The 26,843-nt window shown below is 44.6% G+C and overlaps 1 protein-coding gene across 2 annotated transcripts in view; it reads left to right on the top strand.

Annotated features, from left to right (window-relative positions):
- Positions 1-26,843, top strand: part of Sce (E3 ubiquitin-protein ligase Sce) — a 42,265-nt gene that overhangs the window by 1,839 nt on the left and 13,583 nt on the right. For both annotated transcript variants that reach the window (XR_005110811.2, XM_037430605.2), the window contains exons 2-3: positions 4,783-4,977; positions 19,769-20,212. Coding sequence is in view for 1 of the 2 variants with exons in the window: in XM_037430605.2 (XP_037286502.2) it covers positions 4,783-4,977; positions 19,769-20,212 (639 nt within the window). In the remaining variant the exon portion in view is untranslated. The remainder of the gene's footprint in view (positions 1-4,782; positions 4,978-19,768; positions 20,213-26,843) is intronic.

The following is a 26,843-nucleotide window of genomic DNA, read 5'->3' as shown; positions in this document are numbered from 1 at the left end:
TGAGCTACTGTGGCGGTGTCGCTCACTGAAGCAGACAATAACGGGGCTCACTTTTCTCTTCCTTTCTCTCTCTTAAGAATCACTCATAACTAACTGTAATGTAAATGTGAAGAAAGAACAGATAACTTGCCACCAGCAGGATCCAAACCTGTGACCTTCGTATAACGCGTCCGACACTCTACCACTGAGCTATGGTGGCAGTCATCCCGCAATCCTCTTTATAGGATATATATGTACATTTAAACGTGCGAGCGTCAGTCAGCGCCACCTGTAGCCTTTACAATTTGCACCCTGCCGGTGGCAAGTTATCTTTTCATCCACTTTTCTTTTTTTCACATTTACATTACAGTTACTTATAGTAACATCCCCTATACTTTTTCTGTCATTATTGTCTGTTAATTCTCATTACTTTTATGTCTAACAAATTAAAACAAGCCTTTAAATTAACAGTCGCTTTATGTCACTCAATTTACACTATATCGAGCAATGCTCAGGTAACATATGAGACATTAAAAAGTTTCGCCATACACTAATATCAATCGTAATTGGGACAGAACAATATAAGACACCTACGAGCATGAATCCTTTATATTAATTGGCGACATTCATATTATGGACTTTAGGACCTAGTGTCGCCCGCTCGTCATTATTTGCTTTGTGGAGATGCATCGATTTTCTTAAGCATGTTTCCTGCTATAGCGGACAACACATGCATTGGATAACCTGTGTGTGAGGAACATGCAGCTCGGTTGTCAAAGCTTCTGTGAGTGAAGTGGGTGCAAAACTGCAAAAGGGCACATTCTTTTTAAGTTTCCTTGACTGCTGGTGTTTGCTTACATTAGGTAGTGTATATTCCTGGTGATCAGTGATCACATTAGCATGCTCCATAGCAGTGCAGACCCCCCACCCCCTGTTTGAGGCCCCCTTGAGGCTTTTCAAAAAACTGTATATACAGTGTTTTGAATAGTGTCAAAGCATTCTGCAAATACTTTGCGCCTTTGTTTGTCGCCATGTCAAGCATACCATTCCAGTCAACTTTGAAGTAACAGGGAGCAAGAGATATGCAACGCATTCATTGAGCTAAAGCATTTCTCCAAGGAATGTTATAAGTGATCTTGTGTGAAATGCACAGGCAGAAGTAGTCCATGTGCCGAGAATGTCACTTATCTTCATGTGTGATTATCTTTAGAGATTGCTAAGATGTTGTTTGAAAGAAGACCCCTGATATCTGGCCAAGATAATACTGATTCATTCTTGAAAAAACTGGGCTTGAAGGAACAAGGCTGTATAGGTTAAGAACAAACGCTACATGCCTGAGCTCACAAGAAAACTATTGTTAGGAAAATAGGCTGGTAAATATTTCAACATCTTGCAAGGGTCTGCAGGGCAAGTGCTGAAGGAAAGGTTCTTGAAACCTGTCTGGAGGTAATGTGTGAAAAGTTGACGTGACAACTGTAAGCATTGTGCAAAGCCATTACTAAAGGTTACAAGAAGTTATTGTAGCTAGGAGTAAGCTCAGATCCTACATGCTATATTAGTAGCTTTGTTTTATGTGCTTGAAAATCAGAATCCTGCATATTTGCCAAATCCAGGTTGCACATTTGGTTATCAAATATCCAAGTGATTTATACCATGGTATATGGTCACACGGCACATAAACAAATAGCATACTCTGGCAAGCATACTCGTTCTTCTATAGCCACTGCCATACATATTTAAGTGCTTTCATAGCATGCTTGTTACGAAAGAAACGATTGAGAATAGCACACATGAGCGCGTGTGCTCCATGTGCCGCCCCACATGGAAGTAGGGGAAAATAAAACATTGAGTAAACAACAGTTGATTGCTTGCAGAACACACACAGTGAAATATGAAGTCATGCACAGGTAATGCATTTGCTGCTTTAATCCGTAAATAGAAAAAAAGTTCGTAAACCCTTTCTCCGTCTAGAAAGTGTAGGCAAGTGAAGCCTAGATTGTGCATGCCGGACCTACTGCTTCCTTTTTCTTTCAATGTGAAATGCTCTCTCCTAGTTTCTAGAGTGCAGCTCTTAGGTGCCAGTTCTCCATTGAGCGGCAACGCCGTCGCTGGTATAATCAGTTGATATGGAATAATAAAATTAGAAAATTAGAAAAACGTGCCCCGTGATTGAATGGGAATTGAACCTTGTCCCTCCGCGTGGCAGTCGGCCACAGAGCCACACTTGTGCTTGTAGCTCGCTTGCTGAAAGACCCTCTGACAGGCGTTATGTCGGGCAAGGAATTGTGTTAACCTATCTAATGTAGCATGGCAGAAGAGTGGGACAACACTAGGCATAATGCAATGTTTTTTCTGCATAATGTGTGTGTGGTTTAACGCTTCCCACCCATTGCAAAGTGCTTAGCCATAATTTGTTGTCCAAGCTACACGCAGCATCGACCAAGTGCATATAATACCTTACAGGTGTGTAGTGGGTGCCTTGCTTATCTGCAGAAGCACAAATAATCGCATAGTGGGCACTGCCCTACATAAGCAACTTACGAATTATTGCCTAATGGGCACCTTGCAAAAAGTCTAACAGAGTTAGCCTTGGCCCAACATGAAGCTGGCCTCAGAGTTACCCTTAGGCATTATCATAATCTTCAGTAACTTTTGCCTTCCTCCACACCTGGGATCAGACCTTCATCCACATGCTTAGCAGCGCAACACTTCTGCTACTACAGGCAACAACGACGGTCGTGTGGTGATCGCCCGGTGACAGTGAAATTTGGGGTGAAATAAAAAGTGACCCCAGTAAAAATAAATCAAATTACCATATCAGAAACAGCTGACTGCCAACCCACAATTGAGAGAGCGTCGCTTATCGGGAAAACAATGCATACAAACACCCATGTGACCAGCTCACTATTGAGGGCCTCGTCGTTGTGCCTTTGCTAGCACAGCACAGCACAAAAATCTGTGCCTTACAAGCGCTTCTTTTAAAAGGAATTCATTAACTTTGTTGTGCGTACAAAGTAAGGTCTTGAGTTGGGACAATGAGGATGCATTAAAGAAGTCGATTTGAAGTACCAGCTATCTTCCACTTCTTGCAGAACAACTAGCATCTTGTTGTTCTGAAGCTTACTCATCATCTATGACTGCTCTTGGCAAGAGTTCACCACTTTATTCAAATCGTTTTATTATGCTCTCTGGTGGAACTTTCGCTCGCAAGTTCTCTTTTGGTACAATGCTGGCTTACCCCACTTTTCGTTTCCAAATTTGTCATAACAGTGGCAATGGACAATTTTTCTTAGCAATCATTTCTTATGTAGAAAAGTCATTTAAAGGCAGTTATGGAAGTGTTGCTCCGGTCGCTCCAAACATTTCCAAATGAGAAATGCTACTTCATACTGCTACAAATTGTGGTTTTTGTTGCCAACTTCTCCGAACCTACTCTAAAATGACACTGATAAAATTAAGATGAGCAACTTTAACTGTCTGACCAACTTGCAAGCTCTAAAGAAACTTAGTATAGTATGATCCTTGCATGTTAATATGCAAATTTATGCAACAAGAACTGGCACGTTACACTTTCAGACCATTTAGCTATTTTCAGTTTGACATGCAGACTGTTCGGTGATATGTAAAAATGATTGAGATTGCATTTTGTAAGGCAATCTCAATCTCTGTGATATGTAAAAATGATTGAGATTGCTCATACCGTAGGCATTCGATAAGCAATCTAATCATTCGTTTTCTGCAATTTATGTTGATTGTAGGCTGTAAAATATCTTTTATAATCGATAATAATATTTATGTTACACTTCGGCGATGCTTTGAATTCTAGGAGTTGTATGGCATATTTCGCAATCTGCTCCTAAAACACCAATAACTGCTCCAAGCTAGTGTTTTTTCCGCTAAGAAAACACTTGTGGCTTCTCCAAAGTTGTACTTTTCCTGCTCCAAATGCTGCTCCAAGAAGTGAAAAGTCACTGTCTAAAAGTGTTTTAAAGTGTTCACAACACAATATCTGTGCACAGCTCTCTTCATGGAGAAGAGAGCACTGATGGTCTGTGGTGTTTTAATGACCTTCCTGAAAACACTGATGGCATCTTAATGCTAGATCTTTCATTTTGGCTTCCCTTTATATACGCTGAAGTTTATTAATATCAACCTAATTTCTGACCAAGATTGCAAGCAAATTCATCACGTGGGATCCTTAATTGCAACTGCAAGAGCACTTAATCTTGAGTTCTGAGAACAAAAAAGAACAAAGCAAATGAAATTTTGTGCAGCTGGCTAAATTCACTGAGTTGAAGGGTTTTCCTGTACAGTGGTGGAATTGCATGTCAGTCAGAAATGTGAGTGCTGTCAGTGCTAAGTTCAGCTCTATTATTCTGGTTGCGTTGCACTATCAGTCTGCCCCTCCTCATCAAATTCACTCAAACACTAGGTGCTCCCAATCTTTTTTTTATTGTTTGAGATGTTTGCTAAGAAAGCGGCTGTGTCAGTTCTAAACATTTCATTTTCAGATGGGAACTAGTATCACATGGTGGACCTTTCCCAGATTGGATCAGCACCTTAGAAACAAATTCACCGACATGGAAAAAAAGATTGTGATCTGTGCGCTCTGCAATTATCTCTCACACTATGACAGACAATTGTAGACGCCTGCCTTTGGTTTTTTTGTTGTTGTTGTTGTTTTTCAAGTTGACAGGCAGCTTTGTGACACCAAGAAGATCAGTTTTTTTATCATTCAGTTTCCTTTTTTTTTCCTGATCACGTCATCTCGCTTGTGATTTTTTTGTGCATTTCTCCACGCAGGAGTGCCCGACCTGCCGCAAGAAGCTGGTGTCCAAACGCTCGCTGCGGGCGGACCCCAACTTCGACATGCTCATCGCCAAAATCTACCCGAGCCGGGACGAGTACGAGGCACACCAGGAACGCGTGCTAGCCAAGCTGAACCGGCAGCACTCGCAGGCCCTGGCACACAGCATTGAGGAAGGCATGCGCATGCAGGTGGGTCTTTTCTCAAGGCGGGTACTTGGCCGAACCCGTAACGTGCGCTCACAGGGACACTAATAAATAGAAAAACAAGTTTTATCACGTTTGTAAATTATCATTTTGCGAGATCAAAAGCACCACCTTGCCACAAGAGGACACTTGGTAAGTGAGAAAAGATTCCAAAAGGAAATGAAGGTGGTAATGCTCCAATGAAGTTCCCCCACCAGCTTGCTGTGACATCGTGGATTCTGACGTCTCGTAGAAGCTGCGTAATCATTTGTCCCTAAATGCATCATACATTTTAACCAAAGATATAGAAGATTGCTTATGCCCTAACTCTGTAGTTGACTCTGATTGCTATCTCCAGCTGGTAAACAAATCACTTCTGTCTTTTCACTGTGCATCAGCTAAGCAGGGTGGCTTGGGCTGCAGGGGCCTCCAAAGGAAGGCGACTCAACATGTTGGTATTTGTTTCAAGACTTCTTTATTGCAAACAAAGCCCAGAAAAGTTGGAAAAGAAAGAATAGGAAGCAGGAAAGATCAAAGACGGAGGCTGCCGTGGAAGAGGTGCGTGCGCCGCCCTTTCCGTCCCACCGGCATTGTGTTGTTGGTCCGTCGACGTCTCTCACAACTTGTGTAATGAGGCGGCAATAGTCAGACTTGTTAGTATTTGACGACAGTGTCTATCTGGTGGGAAGATATGCAAAGATTTTAGGAATTCTTAACCCAGGGGGCACATAGCCACAACAGCACAAGTTTCAGAAAGCTTCATTGAACGAGCAAGAGAAATATAAACAAAAATACCTTTACAGAGACAAGGGGCAGTTTAGGGCTTGTTTTTCTTTGTTCGACACTGCATTATTTGATAGTAGCAGACAAGAAAGTCGAGGATGTTAGGATAGAGGATGGTATTTATAGTAATTGAAATGTGATGTGATGTTATTTGAAGTAATTGCAACATAATTTTTCAATTAAGCATACAAAATTTGAAGTTTGTGTCATCTCACTGACATTCATGTGCTGAAGTGTCAGCACGAAATTCAAAACAGTTGCAAAAAGTATGAACAGTGCAAGAAAGACGTAACACAAGCCAAAGGCACACATAGGATCAGCGTTGACTAACAACTGAGGGTTTAAGTGCTTCGACCCAATCTATTGTATTTTCCAATATATAAGAAGCACCTATTTTTGACGTCAAAATGATAAAACACGATGCATGCACCGTACATTCATTGCGAAAAGCATAGTCACACACAGCGTTTAATGTCTGTAAGCAGCAGTATAAAACTTAATAATGCTGTTCTGAGGCACAGAAAAACCATTATTTATTCGACATAATTCGAAACCACACCCTTAAGTGTACTGTCAGAAGTTCTTCCGCGCCGGTTAGCAGCATCATGGGGTTGTCGTCAACGTCTGGGTAACTCTCTTGCGTGGCGTTGAAAGCACTTTGGAGCACATCTTTGGTGTTTTCTCTACGGGATTATGAGGTTTGGCAGAAACACACAATGAACCGGCTGTACGTTTCACACCTATGCACATGCATACAAAACCTAAATGGCAAATGGAAGCTGCAACTAATGCAGGATTGGAGTGATGCGATCTCTCACGCGGAAACTAATTATTAATATGATGATGATGATGATAACAACGTGGTACTTTCATTTCTATAAGTGGTATTGCGGGCGCTACAATGTTGGAATTAAACATTGTCCTGCCCTTCTTTATTTATTGCCTCAGTTCCATTGGCTGAAGGATTCATTTAAAAACAAGGAATTTAAACAATACAAAAATTAGCTTGACGGTTGTGGCTTTTATTGTGGCCGTGATCTCTGTGGTCATCACGGTGCTAGAACAATGAGTGGCTGACCTCTAAAACCACATCCGCTTCATTGTTATAACAAGATTAGATATCGTTTTATGAATGCACGTGCGCTCACTTTATCGTAATCGCAAATGAAAGGTCAACATAGTGGTCTCACATAATCGCATGACTTTTTGCATATTGCATATATAAGACACATCAGTGAACATATCAGGAAAGAAGTGCATCTTATAAATGAAAAAATATGGTAAAGAAAAATATGTAATAAAACACGGCACTTTAAACTACAAGCCTTCATCACGATAACAACGGGCGGAAGCTGTCAATTGAAAAGTTATAATTAAGCAGTCCCCACATGCAAATAGATTAGGCACATGTGAGATGATTAACACTTTTCTTAACGTGACGAATGGTTTGCTTACGCTGGTGTCGCCCCTTAGTTTGACATGAAAAACCTTGGCTATCGGACAGCTTGCACATGCTAGTGTACCTTCCTATGACCATGCAGTTTCCGAACTCTGGTGTGCATCCGCACGTGCTGCAGTGGAATGCCGTGTTCAGAGGTGCAACTAGAGGTGTGCGCCAAGAGATCGACACACTGCCGCCGACTGATCGACGCGCTGACGCCTCCGCCGCCGATGTGTTCTCCAGGCGCGCCATTTATGTACGATTAATTTTTTTGGTAAAACTGCCTTTCTTTGGCAGTTTATTCTGTCACCCGTAAATCGTTGGTCCTTTCTTAATTCTGCCCTCTAGCAAACGCTTCGCAGTGGATTCGCCTGCCATTTACAGTTAAATAACTGGATCAGAAAAACTTGTTAAGTGCTCCTAATAACGTAGGAAGGTAGTGTTGGACTCAAAATAAACGCTAATTTGAAGGTATACTTTCGAGCTCACTTTAATTAAGCAAATACAGGCCAGCGACAGCGCCAATGGCGGTGTTTGGCGAGGACTATATACCAACATATTCTGTCCGACAATTGAGTCGACATACTCCTTTTCACATAATATAGACGATTAAAGGGTGTGGAAAGTCAGTATTGTAATAACAATCAATACGACTGTGAAAGCGAGTGAAGGAAAATTTACAGTTCAAAGGGAAATATCGACGCTAGTTAATGTAGAAGCGCTTCCAAGCATATGAAGCTGTTTGCGGCATGTGTATTCATTTAGAAAAAGTCAGTTAAGGAATTAGCCTTTTATGAAGAAAGAAAAAGACGAACACAACAGATAAAATATGCTCTATAAAACGATCCAGTTGACAGGCTCAGCAAGGTTGACAGTTAGGCGAGATTAAGATCACCATAAACTTCATGTGAAGTACTGCACATAACGTGAATGCATGTGGGTAAAACACTAAAGTGTGGGAGTACGTAATGTCTTGTATTTCCTCTACTTTGTCGTGCACTCGCCAGAAAATCAAATAGAGTAATCTGCACCTTATTTCGCCTGTTTTCTATCTTCGACTAACTAGATCTAGATGCCGATTTGTCACAATGGTGTTCGAAACGGGACATCACTAACACAACTTGCTGTGCGAGTTGCTTCATAATATTCGGAAGAGGAAACCAGCGAAAGACACGAAGACAGCAAAGGAGAACAGCCACACCGAATAGGCGCTGGACTTCAAATACAATGTTTATTGCAGAAAGCTCACCCACACACAACCCAGCAATGCATGCATAATAGGCTATCTGAGTCATTTCACAGTTGCACCCCTAACAGTGCACAGGTGTTAAGGTGTTACAAACAGCACATTATCCTGAAACACTAGAATATCGACGCCACCGTGCAATCACTATGTAGCAACAAGAATTCTTTATCTGTATGGAAAGCTGATGGATGATTTACACATGACGCTTTGCCATGTTTTGTTTTATCTTGATGGCTTTAAATACTTTACGGTCAAGCTTATTTTCTATTCCTTTGCCAATGACACTTTCAATGCAGATGTGAGTTTCCAGCAGTACCTGTAGGGATTAGAATGCGGTGTTTACACAGCCTGTCATTGAAGCTGATCGGCCCTTCTGACCTTTGCAGACACGGCCTCATGACAAGGAAATTTCAAAACTCGCGTACGTCTGCACTGCCAAGGCTGTAGCTGCGCCCCTAATTTCAAATCAGGGTGTCATAAAAAAAAGGGAATTGAGAAATAACATTTAACATGAAACTTGCGAAGCCTTTCAAATTAATGAAAGAGGCAAAGTGACATATGTGATGTGAACCTGTTTTTTGTCAACAAGTGCATGTGGCATTGAAATTTCGGCGTTTTGTGAAATTGCGCTCTTTGCAACACCTTGACAGGCTTAATTCTTGGCCTTGTACTGTTAAACGTGCAACGTTTCTAAGCTCAGATAACCTATTATGCATGTGCTGATGATTCATGCGTGCGTTTACGCATGCACTGATGATTCATGCGTGTGGGGGCTTTCTTCAGTAAATATTTAGTTGTTAGTCCAGCACTTTTTTGGGGCTTTTGGTTGGCTTCTTATAAAGTATACTTAGCTAAATATCATCACGTTCATCACCATGCGAGTGACATAACAGCCATCCTCACACCTTTCCTCTGCTCCCGATAACTTCCCATCATGCGCATATACGAAATGACTTCATCAACGCGTAATCTATTTCACCATTCGTCCACAAGCTATACAGACCGATCAACCTCCTTTCAGCATGTTGTTCGAGACATTTAGAAAGATAATTTGAATTGTGCATAGTATTTTACCATAGACCATCGTTATGAGAGTAATTGAATAATTGATAAAACGGTCAAATAAAAACAGAACCCTTTATATGACAGATTACGAAATGGCGTTAAACTCTGTAGAGATATATAGGCTGTTCTAGAGGTCATTGAAGTGTTGTGTCCGGTCGTTCTGGCACAGGGGATTCGGAAAGACAATTGAGAGGCAGCTTGAAGATACTGAAGGAAACATGACGTTTATTTAGAAAGATTACAGGACAAGCATTTTGCTATGTGACGAACATACTGTGAAACCAGACGTAGATGTCATCTCCATTAAGTCCACGCCCACACAAGTCGACATTTTGGACAAGGTGTTGCCACCACACTTTACCTATGACGCCAATGTGTCCCCTTCGTGATGTGAAAATCTAGCGGGGTCATAAGTCTCACGCTCGTGCTACTGGAGCAAGAAAAGGACTGCTGCTTGCCACGCTCAATCATCGGGGCTGGTTGTCATCTGCTCTAATACCGCTCTCTTCAAGCAGGGTGTAGTGGCTAGGAACCATTGCAGTAATCTTCGTCGAACAGCTTGCCTCTGCATAGCGCCGCAGTTGCGGTGTCGGGAGGAAGATACACATATTTGGACGGCCTTCAGCAGGCCCACCGCCTTCTCCATGACTCGGGGCCGATCCCAACAAGGTGTTCTGTCGACAAGTACATTTGTGCAATTTCAATGCTACTCCACTTCACAAAAAAAGCAAAAGAAAAAGCTGGAAAATACCTTCTGACACTGGCAAAGTACTGTTCAGTAACTCCTCCTATCCCTCTCTTTTTTAGGCGCGAAGCTCCTTAGGACATGGGTCTGTCCATCCTGTCTTTGTCGTACGTAGCCACCGGGATGCGAGATGGGAGATGGAGGTACTTAGAGTGTTCACTAGATGGACGCACGGACGGGTGCATGGACGGACAGACAGACTAGCAGACGGATGCACGGAGCGGGTATGTGTCACAGGGGACGCGAGATGGCGGTACTTAGTGTTCACTAGATGGACAGACAGACTAGAAGATGTACAGACAAATGGACGCATGGCAGACGGACGGACGCATAGATGGACGCACGGACAGACGGGCTGATGGACGCTTCGCCCCACTCATCATCATTCACTCCGTGGATATGCTGTGATTTCTTTTTGTTCTGAAGGACCTTTATTAGTAAAAAGGTGGATTTTTGGGGTCACGCATACCTACAACATCACTGAGGGGATTAGGCAACACTTGGAAAGCCTTCGGTGAAAAGCTGCAGCATTGAGTCATCCGTTGAAAGGCTGGAGGGTTGAGCAAAAAAAAAAAAAGGAAGCTAAATAAGAAACAGGTAGGACTTGAGGTACACGTGAAAGTGGGTACAGAGGCGAGCACTAGTACACAATTTCTCATAGCGTGAAAAACAGTTGCCGAACTCTTGACGCCATGCAATGCTTTTGCGATTTTGTGAGATCATCAAAACCGAAAATCAAGGAGTAGTTGCACTACTGGCCATGTAATTGACTAAGTGTTGTACATATAAAAGGGCTCATTAATTTGTTAGCTGTCATATGTATTGCATACCATTTCTTTATGTAGGAAGAGGAGGAAAGGAAGGACAGAGACGTTAGTCATTCCTTGTTTTGTGGGAGAGTGCATAGGCCAGGCGGGATGCTCAAAAAACTTGAAATGTCCGTCACATCAGCGGAAAGAGACTCGCCTGCTCGACTGCAAAATGTGCGGTTGCTCGCCAGCTTTTAACGATACCCAGCAATGAAATAAATGCGAGAGGGAACTGACTGAAGCATGTAAAAAGTAAGGAAATAACATGATCCTGATCGTGTATATTCCATAGCGTTATCACGAAAAGAGGCTCATCATCTTTTTAGAACAATGTAGTTTAGAATGTATCATGCTCTGTGTTAAATACTTATGGTTTTTACAGCACATGGGCGTTTGTTTGTAATTAGCTATTATCGGATTGTCTCATGCGGAGTTTTTTTATCTGTACCAGCTGCATCGCGTGGAGTGCATGTGCGTCTTGGTTTTTATTTCGAACCGTGTTGCTTCTTTAAAGAGTTGCTAGTCCAAGCTTGCATGTTGATGCGGGCGTCCTTCAAGGCTGAATTGGTCGTTCTTTCAAATGATATGCCAGCAGATCACCGCCATGAATATAGGGAAACATATGCGAACAAGGTGTCAAAAAGAAGTATGTTGCACATTTGGGGAAGCAATAAACATACATTCAACATACGTACCGCAGTGTTCTGATGCGTGTTCGATCTCAGCCGCGGTAATCGCAATTTGACGAGCGCTAAGCAGTTGGTCAAAACTTCCCCTGAAATTAATAATACACTGTCCATGAGCTAAAATAAGAATCCCCCCTCACCCCCCCCCCCCCCTTTTTCTTTCAAATTTTCTATATGCATGCATAAAAACACAGCATTTACGAAATATTTGCCAATTTTTTTCTAGTAATCGCATATGTCATTTTCTTCTGTCTGTGTTAGAAGCTCTGAATTTCAGCTAATTAAGCAAAAAAGACACAGTAAAGAGCTTTTTTAATTTGTCGTTTCGGTTTCTATGCTGTTGCAGATGATTTTACACGGCGTGCGCCGCTGCTGCCAGTCGAAACCGCCTCGGCGGACACCACTAGGTGCAGCAGCTGCGCCAAAATCATGAAATTTGCTGAAATCGCGCCACGCTGCGCCAAAGTGCCCGGCCAGCCTTAAATATTTCTTAGCTTCTCTAATTTCAGCAAGAAATAGGGGCCAAGTTGCCCACCTGCATTTGGGTCATCACTCAATCCAAGCGTGCAGACTCTAACCTTAAACCATGGTAACCTAACCAACGCTAACCTTAGTCCCATTAGGTCAAGGTACTTGTGAAACGTGATCGACTAGATAAAGTAACAAAGCCGTGCGCCCATCAGTCCGCTGACCGCAACGTATACCTCTTGGCAGGGCCTCGCAACTTCAAGACAAAAATGCGTTGCCGTAGCCACGATTGCTTCAAAGGAAATGTGAACTTCCTATGGTTGGGTACAACTTATGAAGACAGAAGAGGCTCCACCCAGATGACCGAAGCCCAGCAGCCAATCCACTCCGCCACTAAAGAAATAGTCCCACTCAGAAAATTGTGACTGTTTCTAAAACGCGTATTCCGATAAACAACGTCCCTCACACATCATGATCGATTTGAGAAGTGGCATAGAAGCCCTTTCAGTGCTGCCATATCTGAATTGAAACACTATTGTTCCCTCAGTATCGTTAACAAGCTCAAATTGCTCATTCGGGCAGCTGGATGCTGAGCTATCTTGTCACACTGGTGCCAATGATCGGTCGTTTGTGCATTGAGCTGGAAGCAACGAAGGCAGCCTATTCTGTGTCGGCAGGGTCATCAACCGTCTGGCTTATGACGTCTCCTGAAGTGCGCGCCTATGCATCTGCGTTTGAGGTGAAAATGCCGCTGCCTTCTAAAGTTGTATCTGACTATAGTGAGCAAAAGCGGCTATGGCATGTTAGCAACTAGAGCTGAAAGTGCATATCGCATTTTTTGCGCTCTAAAAGAGTTGACGTGCTGCAAACACTGGTGTTGCCAGCGACCACTTTGGTCGCTATAGCAATGGCCTATAAAACATATTCTGTCTTGAAGTTGCATTAGTTCCATCGTCCTGGCGATAGATATCTGGTGCTGTCGCCGTACCAATGGGCGTGCGTCGCTGTTACTTTATCTGGTAGAACACGCCTTGCAGGCGAGCCGACATGTTGTGGCCTAAACCTAACCCGCATCTTAAAGGGGGTGGGGGGGGGGGGAGCGTAGCAGTGCTAGAAAATTTCTTGGCCTATTCTAACCCGTGCACAACGCTTCTTAAACTACCTTTGCTGCAATACCCCGGTGTCCTGCTAAAAACCGTATTATGATTTGAAAGGGGATGTTAGCACTACTCATGAGGCAGCAAATTTCGTTCAATTACTCATGCGTGTATACTATCGCATAATTGTGAGCGCTAGTATGATTGTCGACGTCTAAAAAAGACACTGATATTCATTTGGAGCAGTCTACAACACTTCTGCCGCCCTAAAGAGAAAGAAAAAACTGCACAAGATCTTTTTTCCTCTTTTTTTTCCCCCGCCACCCCTACTCCTCTGTTTCACGAATTCTTTGAATTTCAAGGTCGCCAGGTTGGCAGATCTACATTTTGATTCGCAGATTATGTCAAAGGATTTGACAGACGTGGCAAATGGTAATGTGAACTTTATTATTGTTTGCTCATTGGGGTAGATCGAAACACTAGTTTTATTGAAACAGCAATGCTCATATTTACTCTGCATGATTTAAGTGATGTTGAGTGACTTGCACATACTTTGTTTTTCTGAATGTAAGCCTTCTTTCGTCTAAATTTGGTCTTTCATGATAAAAAATAGATGTTTCATTTCCCGTTACCTGCTCCAAATTTGCATTTTAATGTTTCAAAAGTAAGATTCTGCCGCTCCGAAAATTGCTCCAAATTTTATTTTGGCTGTTGCACCCCTGCATGTTGTACCACTGCATGTTGCACCCCTCCGAATAATGTGTTATTTGAAGGTCGCAGGTTCGGTTCCTGCCCACGGCAAGTTATCTTTTCACCCACTTTTCTTTCTTCACATTTAGATTACCGTTCGCTCTAGTAACTTCCCCTTTACCTTCCTTTCCTTGGCCTTCTTGACTGTCAGATCTTTTAATATTGTGTCAAAACAGGGAAAAAGGAGCCCTTAGGTATACACTTCTTTCTCTTATATATATATATATATATATATATATATATATATATATATATATATATATATATATAGCAAAAGTTACTGAGCTGCTGAACCTCAAGTCGCGGGATCGAATCCCAGGCTGTATCTTTGATGGAGGCAAAATGGCTGTAGGCCTGTGTGCTCAGATTTAAGTGCACGTTAAAAAACCCCAGGTGGTCTAAATTTTTGGAGCCCTCCACTTCGGCGTCTCTCATATTGATATGGTGGTTTTAGGACGTTAAACCCCACATATTAATCAATCAATGATGGAAAAAGTGGCCGTAGTGTTGCAAATAATCAAGTAGATCCTCCGTGAGAACAGCAACAATGAAAGCGTTTATTTCGACAATTTGGACCAAAGTCTGGCTTTCCTAACGAAGGCCGGACTCTAATCCAAACTGTCGCGAGAATGGGACTCGCGTCACCCTTACTGATGCGATAAATAACAACACTCGTTCGGCTTAAGGCTGTGCTGGCGAAGTAAAAAATGTCACTATAGGACTCCAGGACGTGACGGACGGCTTCCACTTGATCAGGAGCGAGGTCTGGTGGTACCATGCGGTCAACGTCTACGCCCGATGAACGTGATAGAGTTGGGTCATGGTCTGAGGGGCAGCAATCATCCACTCTGAAGGGCTCAACTGTATGGTCTTATAGGGCAGTAATTTCGGCCAGGGAGACAGCTTGTGGAAGAATTTGGGCAGTGAGGGCAAAATTTACAATAGGAAGGCATGTGCGGTTTTCAAAAATTGTCAAAATAGTGTGCGGAACAGCGACGCCATGCGAAAGCATCATGGCATAAATTGGTGCCTCCATGTAATCGCCGTCAGGTATAGGTGGCGTAGAGAAGGGGTCGATGCGTGTAACACGGTTATGTGGAAGGCGTACGAAATCAATGCAGCAAAGACGGCTTTGGGGTGGGTTGGTCGGATCAGAAAGTAGAGGCATCTCAAGGTCAAGACAGCCGGCTGAACAATCTATAAGGGCCGAGTGAGCACTTAGAAAATCTATACCTAGAATTAGATCATGAGGGCGATTTTCTATAACGGTGAAATGAACAGCAGTGCTTTTATCGGCAATATTCACACGGGCAGAGCACATGCCAATAATAGCGGCAGTTCCCCCGCCGGCGACTCGAACGGCTCGGTTCAGGACGGGTGTGATAACCTTCTTTAGGCGGCGACGAAGAGCAGCACTCATTATGGACGCATGCGCGCTGGTATCGATCAACGCACGCACAGGTACATTGTCTAACATAACGTTCACCAGATTCCGGGTATTCGGTAATGTTACACGAGGATTTCTTGAAGAGGTCGTCATCAATGCAGCTCCACCTCCAGAAGTTGCACTGCCTAGTTTCCCGGTCGGGGGCACTGTTAATAGGTCGGAGAGGCAGGACGGCGTTGTGGGGGCGAACAAGATTGACGGCGAGCAGGGGATGATGAGCGGGCGTAGCGAGGTCTCGTCAGAGGTGCGGCAGCATCAGAGGATGTGGTTGGCATAGGGGAATCAAAATCGAATGCTGAGGACAACTGGTGGACAGAAGTGGCCTTGGTAGGAGGCCCATAGTGTGCCGGCGGAGCCCAGTGATTGCAACAGTTGCGAGCAATATGACCGACGCGTCGGCAGTTGAAGCATATAGGCTTGTCGTCCAGTGTACGCCATTCGGACAAATTGCGCTGTCGAGAGTAGTTGGAACAAAAGCGAGGAGCAGATGGACGACGATTAAAAGGCTCGGCAGAGTAGACTGGTTGAACGGGGTGTAGGCCGACGTTCAATAATTCTTGACGAACGACGGCTTGTATCAGTGAGATTGTGGTTGGTGAAGGATCAGGCATTGGGAATGGAGTAACCACTGGTTGAGCTGCCTCGACCTTGCAACGAATGGTGCGAGTGAGGTGTTCATATCGGGGAAATTGGCGTACGGCGTCATCGCGAAAGGAAGTAGCAACTGTGTTCGGCAGGCGCATGATGCCGTGGGTGACGCTGCAGGCTTTAGACTGTTCTAGACAGTGGCATTCTGTCAGGATCATGTCGACGCTCGTGACATTATTAAAAACCAGCAGGTTGAAGGCATGGTCAGCAATGCCTTTCAGGACGGGATTAACTTTTTCATCTTCCGACATGCGCTGCTCGACCTTGCTACAAAGCACCAAGACGTCAAGATTGTATGAGACGTACGATTCAGTAGACGTCTGGGCGCGAGTGGCGAGAGTTCTTGGCAGCGAGCTGACGACCAGATGAATCGCCGAAAAGATCACGGATCTTCGTTTTGAAGAGATCCCAGCTTGTGATTTCGGCTTCATTGGTTTCGAACCATGCCCATGGCATGCCGGCGAGCATGAGCTCGCCGGCATGCCAGTATTGGCGAGCATGAGCGTGCGATGCCAGCGGTGGGTAGCACTGACACGCTTGTACCGGTGCAGCCAGGAGTCAACGTCGAAGGTACCGTCAGTGGAGAAAGTGCCAAGATTCCACAGGGGTGGCAGGGTGATGTTGGTTGTCGACTCGGCTGTAGAGGCCGGTGGTGATGAGGCACTGGCAATTGAAGTAGCCGAAGAGTCCCCGATGTTGCGACTGCTGTGCTTTTCCATCAAGGTGCGGAAATCGTCCACTTCCACCAATAATGTTACGAGTAACTTAATTATTAAATTATGTGCTCGGTGAACAAGATGGCGACAGTTCATCAACAACCAGGAACCGACGTCTTTCTCTTTTATGCAGCAATGCTGTGCTGGCTGTTGTGTATCAACATGTGTACATGTGTGTGTACGTGTGTGTGTGTGTATATATATATATATATATATATATTTTTTTCACTCATTAGGATATTTTTAACGGTGAATATACTACCTAAAAACTGTTGTGAACTCCTGTTCGTATAATAACTTATTTATTCTCGAGCCACTGCTATCGAGGCTAGACACTCCGTCGTGAGCTTGGCAAATGTACTCGTCGATAAGTGCAACCAGTGTCACTAAATTTTCTAGCGTGTTAGTGTGCAAATGACACTAGCGGTGAAGTGAAGTGCCTCAAAGGGCTTTTAAGGTGCCCCATATGACAGAAATATAAGCAAAATCCACCAGTGAACACTGCCTTGCTTCCCTAGTTGCCCATGGGTTGACAGGCTCATGTGCTCGGTGCAGCCCATGAGCCCGAGCAAGTGTAGGTGAACCTGGCTGAGTATAGTTTTTGTGAGTATTCAGATCTAGGTTTGCTGGATAGAGCAAGATTTTGGCAAGTCAAATCCTGCTGAGCCCTTAGCAGAGAAATGTTTCTTTGAGGGAGTCCTGTTTGTGCAGACCTGTGTTAGTGACACTGGTGTTCAGTAGTACATGCCCCCTAGGGTTGACTAGTGAACCAGCGATCACTAGTCAGCGCTGCTGCCATGTACAGTCGGGCTTGATATAAGTTGCCACATACCGCCCATGATCAAAGCTGTGCCAACACTGCATGGCTGCGTTGTCATAGAAAACCGTCAGTGTCATGAACGCTGTCTGAACTACAGGTGTTCCCAAAGCCAGTTTCACATAACCCTGTATAAGGAAGGCTTAGGGCCCCTTCAACCATGGTCGCCATGTTGCAGCCCAAATTCTGTGCCACTGAACTCTGTAGTCTCTATGGGCAACACATAAGGCATCACGGGAGCTTCTGAAAATATTTTTTCTCATGAAGTGTGCAATCCGTACTCATTATCAGAATTTTGCTGCTTTGCATTTTGTTGCAAGGCATCAGGATGGGATGCAAACTTAGTTTTTGGTTGCAGCGGCCACATTTCAAAGGGGGAGAAATTCTGAAAATTTGTATACAGTAACAGTAAAACAAAAATCACTTAAATGGAATGGCCACTTAACTGGAGCAACAGCTTTTAATATTGTTTTCGTACTTGTATTCGGCCTCCCTGTTCATCCCTCAGTAAGTGAAACTCCTGTTAAGCGGAACCTATTTTATTGCTCCCTTCAGCTTCCGTTTGACAAGAGTCTTTTCTATTTAGGTTTAGGCACTTATTAAAGTACACCAGGAGTCCAACTTTATTTATTTAGTTAGTGTTTCCCGCTACAGTGTCTCATAATCAGATTTGGGTTTTGACACTTGAATATACGGGTGTAAAATAGTGAATTTTAGAACTGAACCAAATTAAATATTATTTCAGTTATTTTTTAATAGTAAGACAACCATTTCCAAACAGCCCCATAATTCTCTTGGCTGCTGCTGCTTCAGCAAAGCACGCTGGTTACAATCGTCGCCGGCGTTGGGATTCAATCGTTGGATCCTGCGTGCCGTTGGACTCCGCATTCGTAGCGGATCAAGCAGCAGCCAAGGGGCAGTGATGGGCAAATCTGCACTAGGTGTAAAGCTTGCAACTCTGAATGTGTTGAAATCCTTGTCTGTACTGGTGTATAACAGGTACGCCTTAGAGGTGTGTAACAGGTAACAAAAATGACGAATAATGTCATAGATAGTGTTCACAAAAATTATGGCAACATACGGCATAATTTTTTTTTTTTTTGTTAATGGACATCTTACTGCCAGCTTCAACAACTTTGCTGCTAAAGGGCTCGCTCAAAAAGGCTGGCAACTATTCAGAGTGCATGATTATATCCTGATGGAAATGAAATGACCGTGCATTAAGAGTGACCGACTCAAGCACACTTTTCTTGATTGTAGTAGGATTTAAGTTTTTAAATCGCATTATAAGTCACAAAGTAAGCAGTATATTGTGCAGCCTAACGCAAGAACCTTGAAGCTACATTATGGAGTCGCTCACGTTGCTGCTCGTAGTCTGATGCTTTCATCCGCACCAAACTAATACCTCAAAATTAGAGTGTCTGTATTATTATTCATCCCAGCTCTATTCTGTGCTGCTTACAAAGTAAAAATTGTTGCACAATAAGATGCGGCGCTGCCTTCACGGCAATAATGCAATATGTCAAGCCTCAGCACACGTGCCCAGAGTGCATGCATGTGCACCAAACCACAGAGCACAAACGTGAACTGCTGCCACGCTCGCATCTAGCTGTTTGCACCATGTGTTGTGTACTACTTCATATTTGTCGCAAGTGGAGAATTTTCATTATGAATATTTCAGTGTTTTACGTAAAAGTATTAAGTTATTAGGCACTCTGACCACTAAGCTTTTTGTTACAATAAAGAAAATGTGTAGCATGAAAATTGGTTGTCAGTCTCTTTAAGGATTCAGGTCATTGATTTGTCCTAAGAATAAAATACCTGTAACAGGTCCTAGGGCAGGCTTGAAAAACTCCAAATCTATAGCAATGATCAGTGTGAGATGAAATGGAGGTTAAAGGCAAGGTGAGGTTTATGTTCAGGGAGGAGGTGAGAGTGTTTAATTTACGAAGTGAATTGAAGCACATTTGCTTCGGATCTGATGTAAAGCACTCAAGTAAAGCACTCAACCATCTATGTGTAGTTCAGAGTTCATCCCTCTGGTTTGCATATCCCATTCAACTGCTCGTTCGTACGCAGGCTCTCAACCGCAACCAACGCGTTCGCAAGCACGGTGGAGACGAGAACAATGGCAGCAGCGGGCCGGCGACCCCGGCTGCTACCGCGTGCGTGTCGGTGCCGTCTTCTGGCGCAACGTCGAACAGCGGCGGCAGCCACCAGGTCGCAAGCACAGCCACACCGACCATGCCCACCTCCTTCTCTGGGGCGGCTGCCCCTACTGCCAGCAGTACGGTGCAGCAGCAGCAGCTCCAGCAACCACAGCCTCAGCAACAGCAGCAACAACAACCACAGCAGCAACAGCAACAACAACAGCAGCAACAACAACAGCAGCAGTTACAGCTGCAGCAACAGCCACCACCACGTCAGACGCCGACCCCCGGCAGCTGCAGCGACGCCACCAACCAGAGCAGCACTAGCAGCGTGGGCTCCTCACAGCCACGCAAGAGGCCCAAGACCCAACAGGTAGAGAAACCCGGTGTAACACTCGCTCTAGCCGGCTTGTGTCAAAAATATAGTGATTACTTTGTGAACTACATTCTGTATCACACATCAGGTGCAATACTGTGGAGGCTAGCAAGACTTCTTTCAATTGATGCATTCGAATCAAGAAGTAGTTCAGTGTCATTCCTACTCAAAATAGATTTTTTGTTCTCATTTTAAGGCTCTATATTAAATGAGGATGTTTTGTACATTACAAGTAAGCAAACCCCAGTGTATGGTTCTTACCACATGGCTGGATTAGTTAATGTCTTCACCTTTTCATTCTTCAGTGTTTTGTTTTGCAGGTGGTCGCAATGCGTCATGGGGAAGCACTTGCTCGCCCACATTAACGTTTACTATGACAAGAGCCGACCACAATATGTGCGGAGTGATAAGTGTTGCTCACCGAACTACTTGCAGGGGCGACGCCAGGGGGAGGCAAGGGTGGGCTGGAGCCCCCCCAAAATTCTCGCCTGCCCCCCCTATGCCCACCCAAGTGCCCGGAAGCATATATTGAAAACCTAGTAGGAGCAGAGCTAGCTTGCCCCCCCCCCCCCCCCCCCCCCGGAGGAACTCACTTTTCGTGGTTGCCCCCCCCCCAGTAAAAACATCCTGGCGCCGCCCCTGCATAGCTTCCGCAGCATTGCACCTGATGTGGGAAACGGAGTATGGAGGACATTATAATAATGACTGCACAAGTCACTTCTGACACGTCGTCTCTTCCAAGGCGGGAAATGCGGTACAATGCTTGTGTAGGTGCCCCTGTGTCTGTGCATTCTTAATTTCGTGGCAATAATCCACATGTGAACTGAAAGTTGGGGCGAAATGATGCTTGACACTAACTGCAGAATTGTTAGGTAACCATATCAGTGATGCTACCGCTGTGCCAAAATGCACCAAAGTGCCTTGGCTGCTATATCTTGCTGCGTTTCCTCAAATTTTAACGAGTCTGCGCCCAACCTGCACCAAAGGGTGTATGTCGAGTTTCAGCAACCAAACTTACTACCTAAGGTTCTCTCACTGAATGTGACATCTCGGTACACCCGCATACAACAAACACTTTAGCCAAGAGAGAGAAAGAAACAACTTCACTGAAGTGAGAAAGAGTACAATCTTTCACAGAGGGAACGCAGTTAGGCCATGCCTAACCGCCACTCTGGCTCGTTGTGTGGCCGGGAGCTGTATGTCGAGGCTCAAAATAGCCAAGACAAACTGCGCCTAACGTTGTCATTGTGTGCTATACTGTGAACAGCTTGATTTTTCGCATTTCTTAAAGACTGGAAAATGGTCTTAAAAAACCAATTGATGATTTTTTATTCTGCTCAAGCGGTCAAATCACCACAGCCATGTCTGAAGTGGCTGTGGTGAGAAACAGGGGTGCAACAGGTGTGCCAATTGCGCAAATTTGATGCAATTTTTGATTGTCACGCCAAGCTGCACCGAAACGCCCAGCCAGCCTCGAAATTTTGTCGGGTGCGTTAATTTCGGCGAAAAATGCAGGCCACGTCGGCCATCTGCAGTTTGCACCATTCATCAAAGCGCACGGACCTTAACTTGAGTGCCTTGAATGTACTTAAAATATGACCAGATAAAGTAACAATGCTGCGCGCCCATCGGTCCATTGATCGTAGCGGATACCTATTGGCAGGATGTTGGAACTTCAAGACAACAATGCTTTGTTGTTGCCACCAACGCTTCACGGGAAATATAAATTTCCTAGCCTGGAAATGCGGCTATGGCTTGTTAAAAACTAAATTTGGAAGTGTATGTCACGTTTCCCTCGCGTGAACAAGGTCGACGTACTGCGAACGCCGGCGTTTCCAGCGACTGGATCGATTGCCTTAGCAGCGGCGCATAAAACATTTTTTTTTTTTATTTGCGTCATCCCGGCCATGGTCCTGGCGGTAGATATTCGGTACCACCGCCGGGCCAACAGGCACGTGCCGTTGTTACTTTACCAGGTCGAAAGCGCTTTGCAAGGGAGCGGAAGTGGCACCTAACCCCCCCCCCCCCGGTAAAAGAAAAAAAAAAAGGTGGGAAAGGGGGGGGGGGGGTGTAGCGGTTAGAAAATTAATTTCTTGGATTTAGTTCTAACTCGTGCAGAGAATGCCGCCTTCGCTGCAGTACAACGGTGCCCAGTGGAAAAGCGTATTGAGATTTGAAAGGGGCTGTTAGCACTATTCACGGGGCACTGCACATATTGCTAGGTTACTCATGCGTTTGTGCGCCGCATAATTCTGAGTACCAGTATAATAGCTGGCATCTAAATAAGCTACTGGCACTTACATGGAGCAGTTTGTGACATTTCTGCTTCCCTAAAAGACAAACTAAATTGTATGCCATTTTTTTTCCCCGCCACCCCTGATCATCGGTTTCACAAATCTCCCAAATTTTAAGGCGACGAGCTTGGCAGAGTCTACCAAATGAGTTCATAGGTGCAGAAAATGCTAATATAGACTTTATCACTGTTTGCTCAGTGGGGTGGTTCAAAATACTACTTTCATTGAAATAACAGTGCTCATGCTAACACTGCACGATTTAGTTGATGTTGAATAGTTTATACATTTCTTTTTCAGGATGTAAGCCTTCTTATTTACACTGCTCTAAGTTTCGTATGTCATGACGGAAGAAAAATGTATGGTTTTTTTCACTGTAACTTGCTCTAAATTTAGATTTTAGTGCTCCAATAGTAACATTTTGCTGCTCCGAAAATTGCTCCAAATTGCATTTCGGCTGTTGCACCCCTGCAGAAAGCTTAACCATGGTTAACTCATTTAACCGGGGTTAGCACCAACCGTATTCTGCCAGAGTCACGCACACTGCTATCCTGTTTTGCATCTATTCTGTCCACGCAAGGTGCGTACCCATGCTTTCACGTTCCTGTTTGCTAGATACCTTTATTGTGCTCTGTGTAACCCGAAGCAGGTGCCATCTCTACAGAACTGTAGTCTGGTACAATTCCAGAAGGCGACAGTATTATCATCTAGAAGGAGGATGTGCACGAGTCTGCACAAGCACTCAAAAAAACATGCATAAGAACAGGAGCGGGACCATTTAGTCGTAGATGTGATTGGCTGCCGTGTTTCCGCCGTCTGGGCGGTGCCTTTCCTGCCTTCTTCAGTTAGCATCAACTAGTGACATTGTATGTCCAAAAAATGCACCGTGTCACATGGTGAACCAGAAACATCTTCGCCTGGGTGACCATCAGAGTTAGTACTACACCAGCCCAGTAAAAAAAAAAAGATAGCTCATGGAGTCTCTCCTTCACTTAAACATCGATATAATGAACATGGATGTAATAAAATATCGGTTATAACGAAGTAAGTATTGAATAGTGCCAGGAATTTATGTTATAACAAATTTTCAGTAATTACGAAATTATTTTGGTATAAGATCTATCTTTGTTATGATGAGATTTGAGTGTACTTGTTGCGAATTCAGGCTTTTCACGAGAATAGAGTTTTGAACAGGTCATGTGGTTCTAGCCCCTCAACAAACAAAAGGGCTTTACTTGCACTTGTCGTTGCACGAGAGTATACTTTCTAGTGAAAGAGTGGTGGAAAATTATCAGTGCGACTTGGCACTCTTGACAGAAAGTGTGCCGATGGTTTTTGAGAACAGATATGCAGGCTTGCCAGATGGCGATTTCCATCCAGCAGAATGCTACCCGAAGACTCCTGCTCGCCTTGAAATCTATGCTCTGCAATAGTGCAAATGGCATTCGAATGAATAGTATGCTTTGGCTTCTGTTCACTTTTACAAGTTGCCAGCACGCAAGTCAAAACTTCATACAACTTGCCAACGCAATAATAAAAATGGGGGGGAATTATAATACCGCGTTTACTTGCATAATTTGCTCACTTTTTCGTGATTTTAGGGTGCCAAGAAGGGGTTGTGCAAATTATGCAGGGATTTGTCGAGCGCATACCAAATATTGTGTCACAGTTCTAACGTTCGCAGTACATATACATTTTAAAAAAGAAGAAATAAATTGGAGCACAAACAAGAGCTACTTGTTACTTTTGAAAGAATTAGCAAGCACTTTAACCAGTCAGGTCCAGTCACGCGCGGTCTAGTGGGAATCACTGATCACGAAGTCCAATTGAGAGTGATCGTCGCGGCCGTTGCCACCATCCTCCCATAGAGCATCGTCCCTGGTTCCGTCGAGCGCGTTTGAACGCCCCATCTTTTTTAAAGCTCTTTCGACAATGCTTGGAGAAACTAGGTCCCACGACACGGCGATACCGGAAGAACTAAGCATCCAAACACAATTGAAAAGGCCTTCTTCAATGGCTGGAAACTTGCGCCACTCTTCTGCTTTTTCATAAACCGATCGCGCCAGCCGTCACGTTGAAGTATTTGAAGTGCTTTGAAGCAGCACGCTTCCGGTTTCGTGGGGGAAATTTACAACATTGAGCTTCAATTTCGCCTTATATAATTACTGTAGCACATCGCAAGAGAACTGTCAAGACGCATCGACTGGATGGAGAAACCTAAACTTCCAAAATCGACCGAGCATGCGTTGCAGCGGGAACGCAGAGAACAAGGGGAACAGTTGGCGCGACAGGCTTTCCCACGCCTCCGATGCAGAAAGTCATCTGTGTCGTGACGCAAGCGTGCATTCTCACCATTATCGCAGCAGTAGAGGTTGGCAGATAGGGGAAGGCGAACGCTCGAGCAGTTCTGGCGACCCGTCAGAAGGTTTGTGTTCCGGTGCGGTATTCTAGAGACCCTAGTTTGGAGGAAGTCCTCGGAAGAAGGGACTTCGCACTTGCACCCTGTTTGACTGCGCTCGTCTGCTCGGCGAAGCACACACTCGGCCAAAGCATCGAAATGTCCAAAGGTGCGCGCCGGCAAGCGGGCTCGGGTGGGTTAAGGAGCACGATATATGTTAGTTCTTTTTTTTTTTTCGAAAATCTGGTAAAATATTAAGGGTGCGCAAATCATGCACGTAAATACGGTATGCTCAGACCTTGATATAACTAAATATCAGTTATAACAAATAAATGAAGGATAGTCTTGCAAAAAATACATTGTTAGGAACATACTTTTGCAACGAATTTTCAGATACAACGAACTTATTTTTGTGTAAGATGTCAGCTTGTTATAAATGAGGTTTGACTGTACTTGTTTTATAAAACTCATAATTTGCAACTATTCTAGTCTGGTGTTAGTAGTGACTTCCAGCAGTGAAATTTTTTGATAAGAACTCTCTGTTAAGTTGAGTAATCTATTGTACAAATGATAGCAACTTTACAATGACCACAATCGCAGCAAAATTTAACAACACAACCTGGGCGTATCAAAGCTGTTGTGATGACGTTTCTTCGAGCAGAGAAGTCGCAACGAGGTCGCAAGGAAAAGTGGGCGTACGGCAAGTCTGGCAAAGGCGGCACAAACTCTCGCACAAGCAGAGCACGGGCTTTTCGTTGTCTTCCGAAGGCGCATACGCGTTGGTGCGTATGCTCCACTACAATACCCCCGGGGTGAAGGGTAGCCATCCTGGCGACTCAGGGAGTAGGCACAATGAAGGGGTCGTAGTAGGGCTTGAGACAGTCGACGTGTACGGTCTCGCGTCCTCGACGGCGCAAATCTGGTGATTGTGTTAATGGCTCGATGATGTAATTCACCGGGGAGGTCGCGTCAATGACACGGTACGGACCATGGTACCGGACCAGAAGCTTAGAAGACAGGCCAGGAACGTGCGGGGGCACCCAAAGCCACACAAGGGAGCCAGCACGAAACGTAGGAGCTATGTGGTGAGCGTCGTCGTGTCGAGTCTTTTGTAAACCTTGAGCCTCACTTGTCAGAGACCGAGCCAACTGACGGCAGTCTTCAGCGTATCTGGCGACTTCCGAAAGCGGGGAGCACTCAGATGCATCAGGGCGGTACGGGAGTATAGTGTCGAGTGGGTGGGAAGGTTCGCGGCCATACAATAGAACGAACGGGAAAAAACCGGTAGTCCCTTGCGTCGCGGTGTTATAAGCGAAGGTAACAAAGGGCAATACAGCGTCCCAGTCAGTGTGGTCGGAGGAGGTGTACATCCTCAGCATGTCGCCAAGTGTGCGGTTGAACCGCTCAGTAAGACTATTTGTCTGTGGATGGTATGCGGTAGATTTCCGGTGGATAATGTTGCATTCAGCGAGGATAGCTTGGATGACCTCCGACAGGAACACTCGACCCCTATCACTTAGTAATTTCCGCGGAGCACCATGGCGTAGAATGGAGCTGCGGAGAATGAAGAGTGCAACTTCGTGGGCGGTCGCTGCTGGTAGAGCTGCAGTCTCAGCGTAGCGTGTCAGATAATCGACTCCGACAATAATTCACCGGTTTCCAGAGCTACTATATAGGAGGGGGCCATAGAGGTCTATACCCACGCGGTCGAACGGGCGAGCCGGGCACGGGAGCGGCTGTAACATGCCAGTAAGGTGCCGCGGAGGTGTCTTGTTCAGTTGGCAAGTGGTGCAAGACTGAACGTATTTCTGCACAAAGCGATACATTCCTCGCCAGTAATATCGTTGACGCAGCCTTTCGTAGGTTTTCAGGACACCTGCGTGAGCACTTTGGGGATCTGCATGTAAATTCATGCAGATGTCAGAGCGCATATGAGTTG

Source organism: Rhipicephalus microplus, chromosome 7, assembly GCF_043290135.1.
Source record: "Rhipicephalus microplus isolate Deutch F79 chromosome 7, USDA_Rmic, whole genome shotgun sequence".
NCBI classification, from domain to species: domain Eukaryota; kingdom Metazoa; phylum Arthropoda; class Arachnida; order Ixodida; family Ixodidae; genus Rhipicephalus; species Rhipicephalus microplus.
Note: the sequence above shows the minus strand (reverse complement) of the source record. Positions and strands in the feature narration are given on the sequence as shown.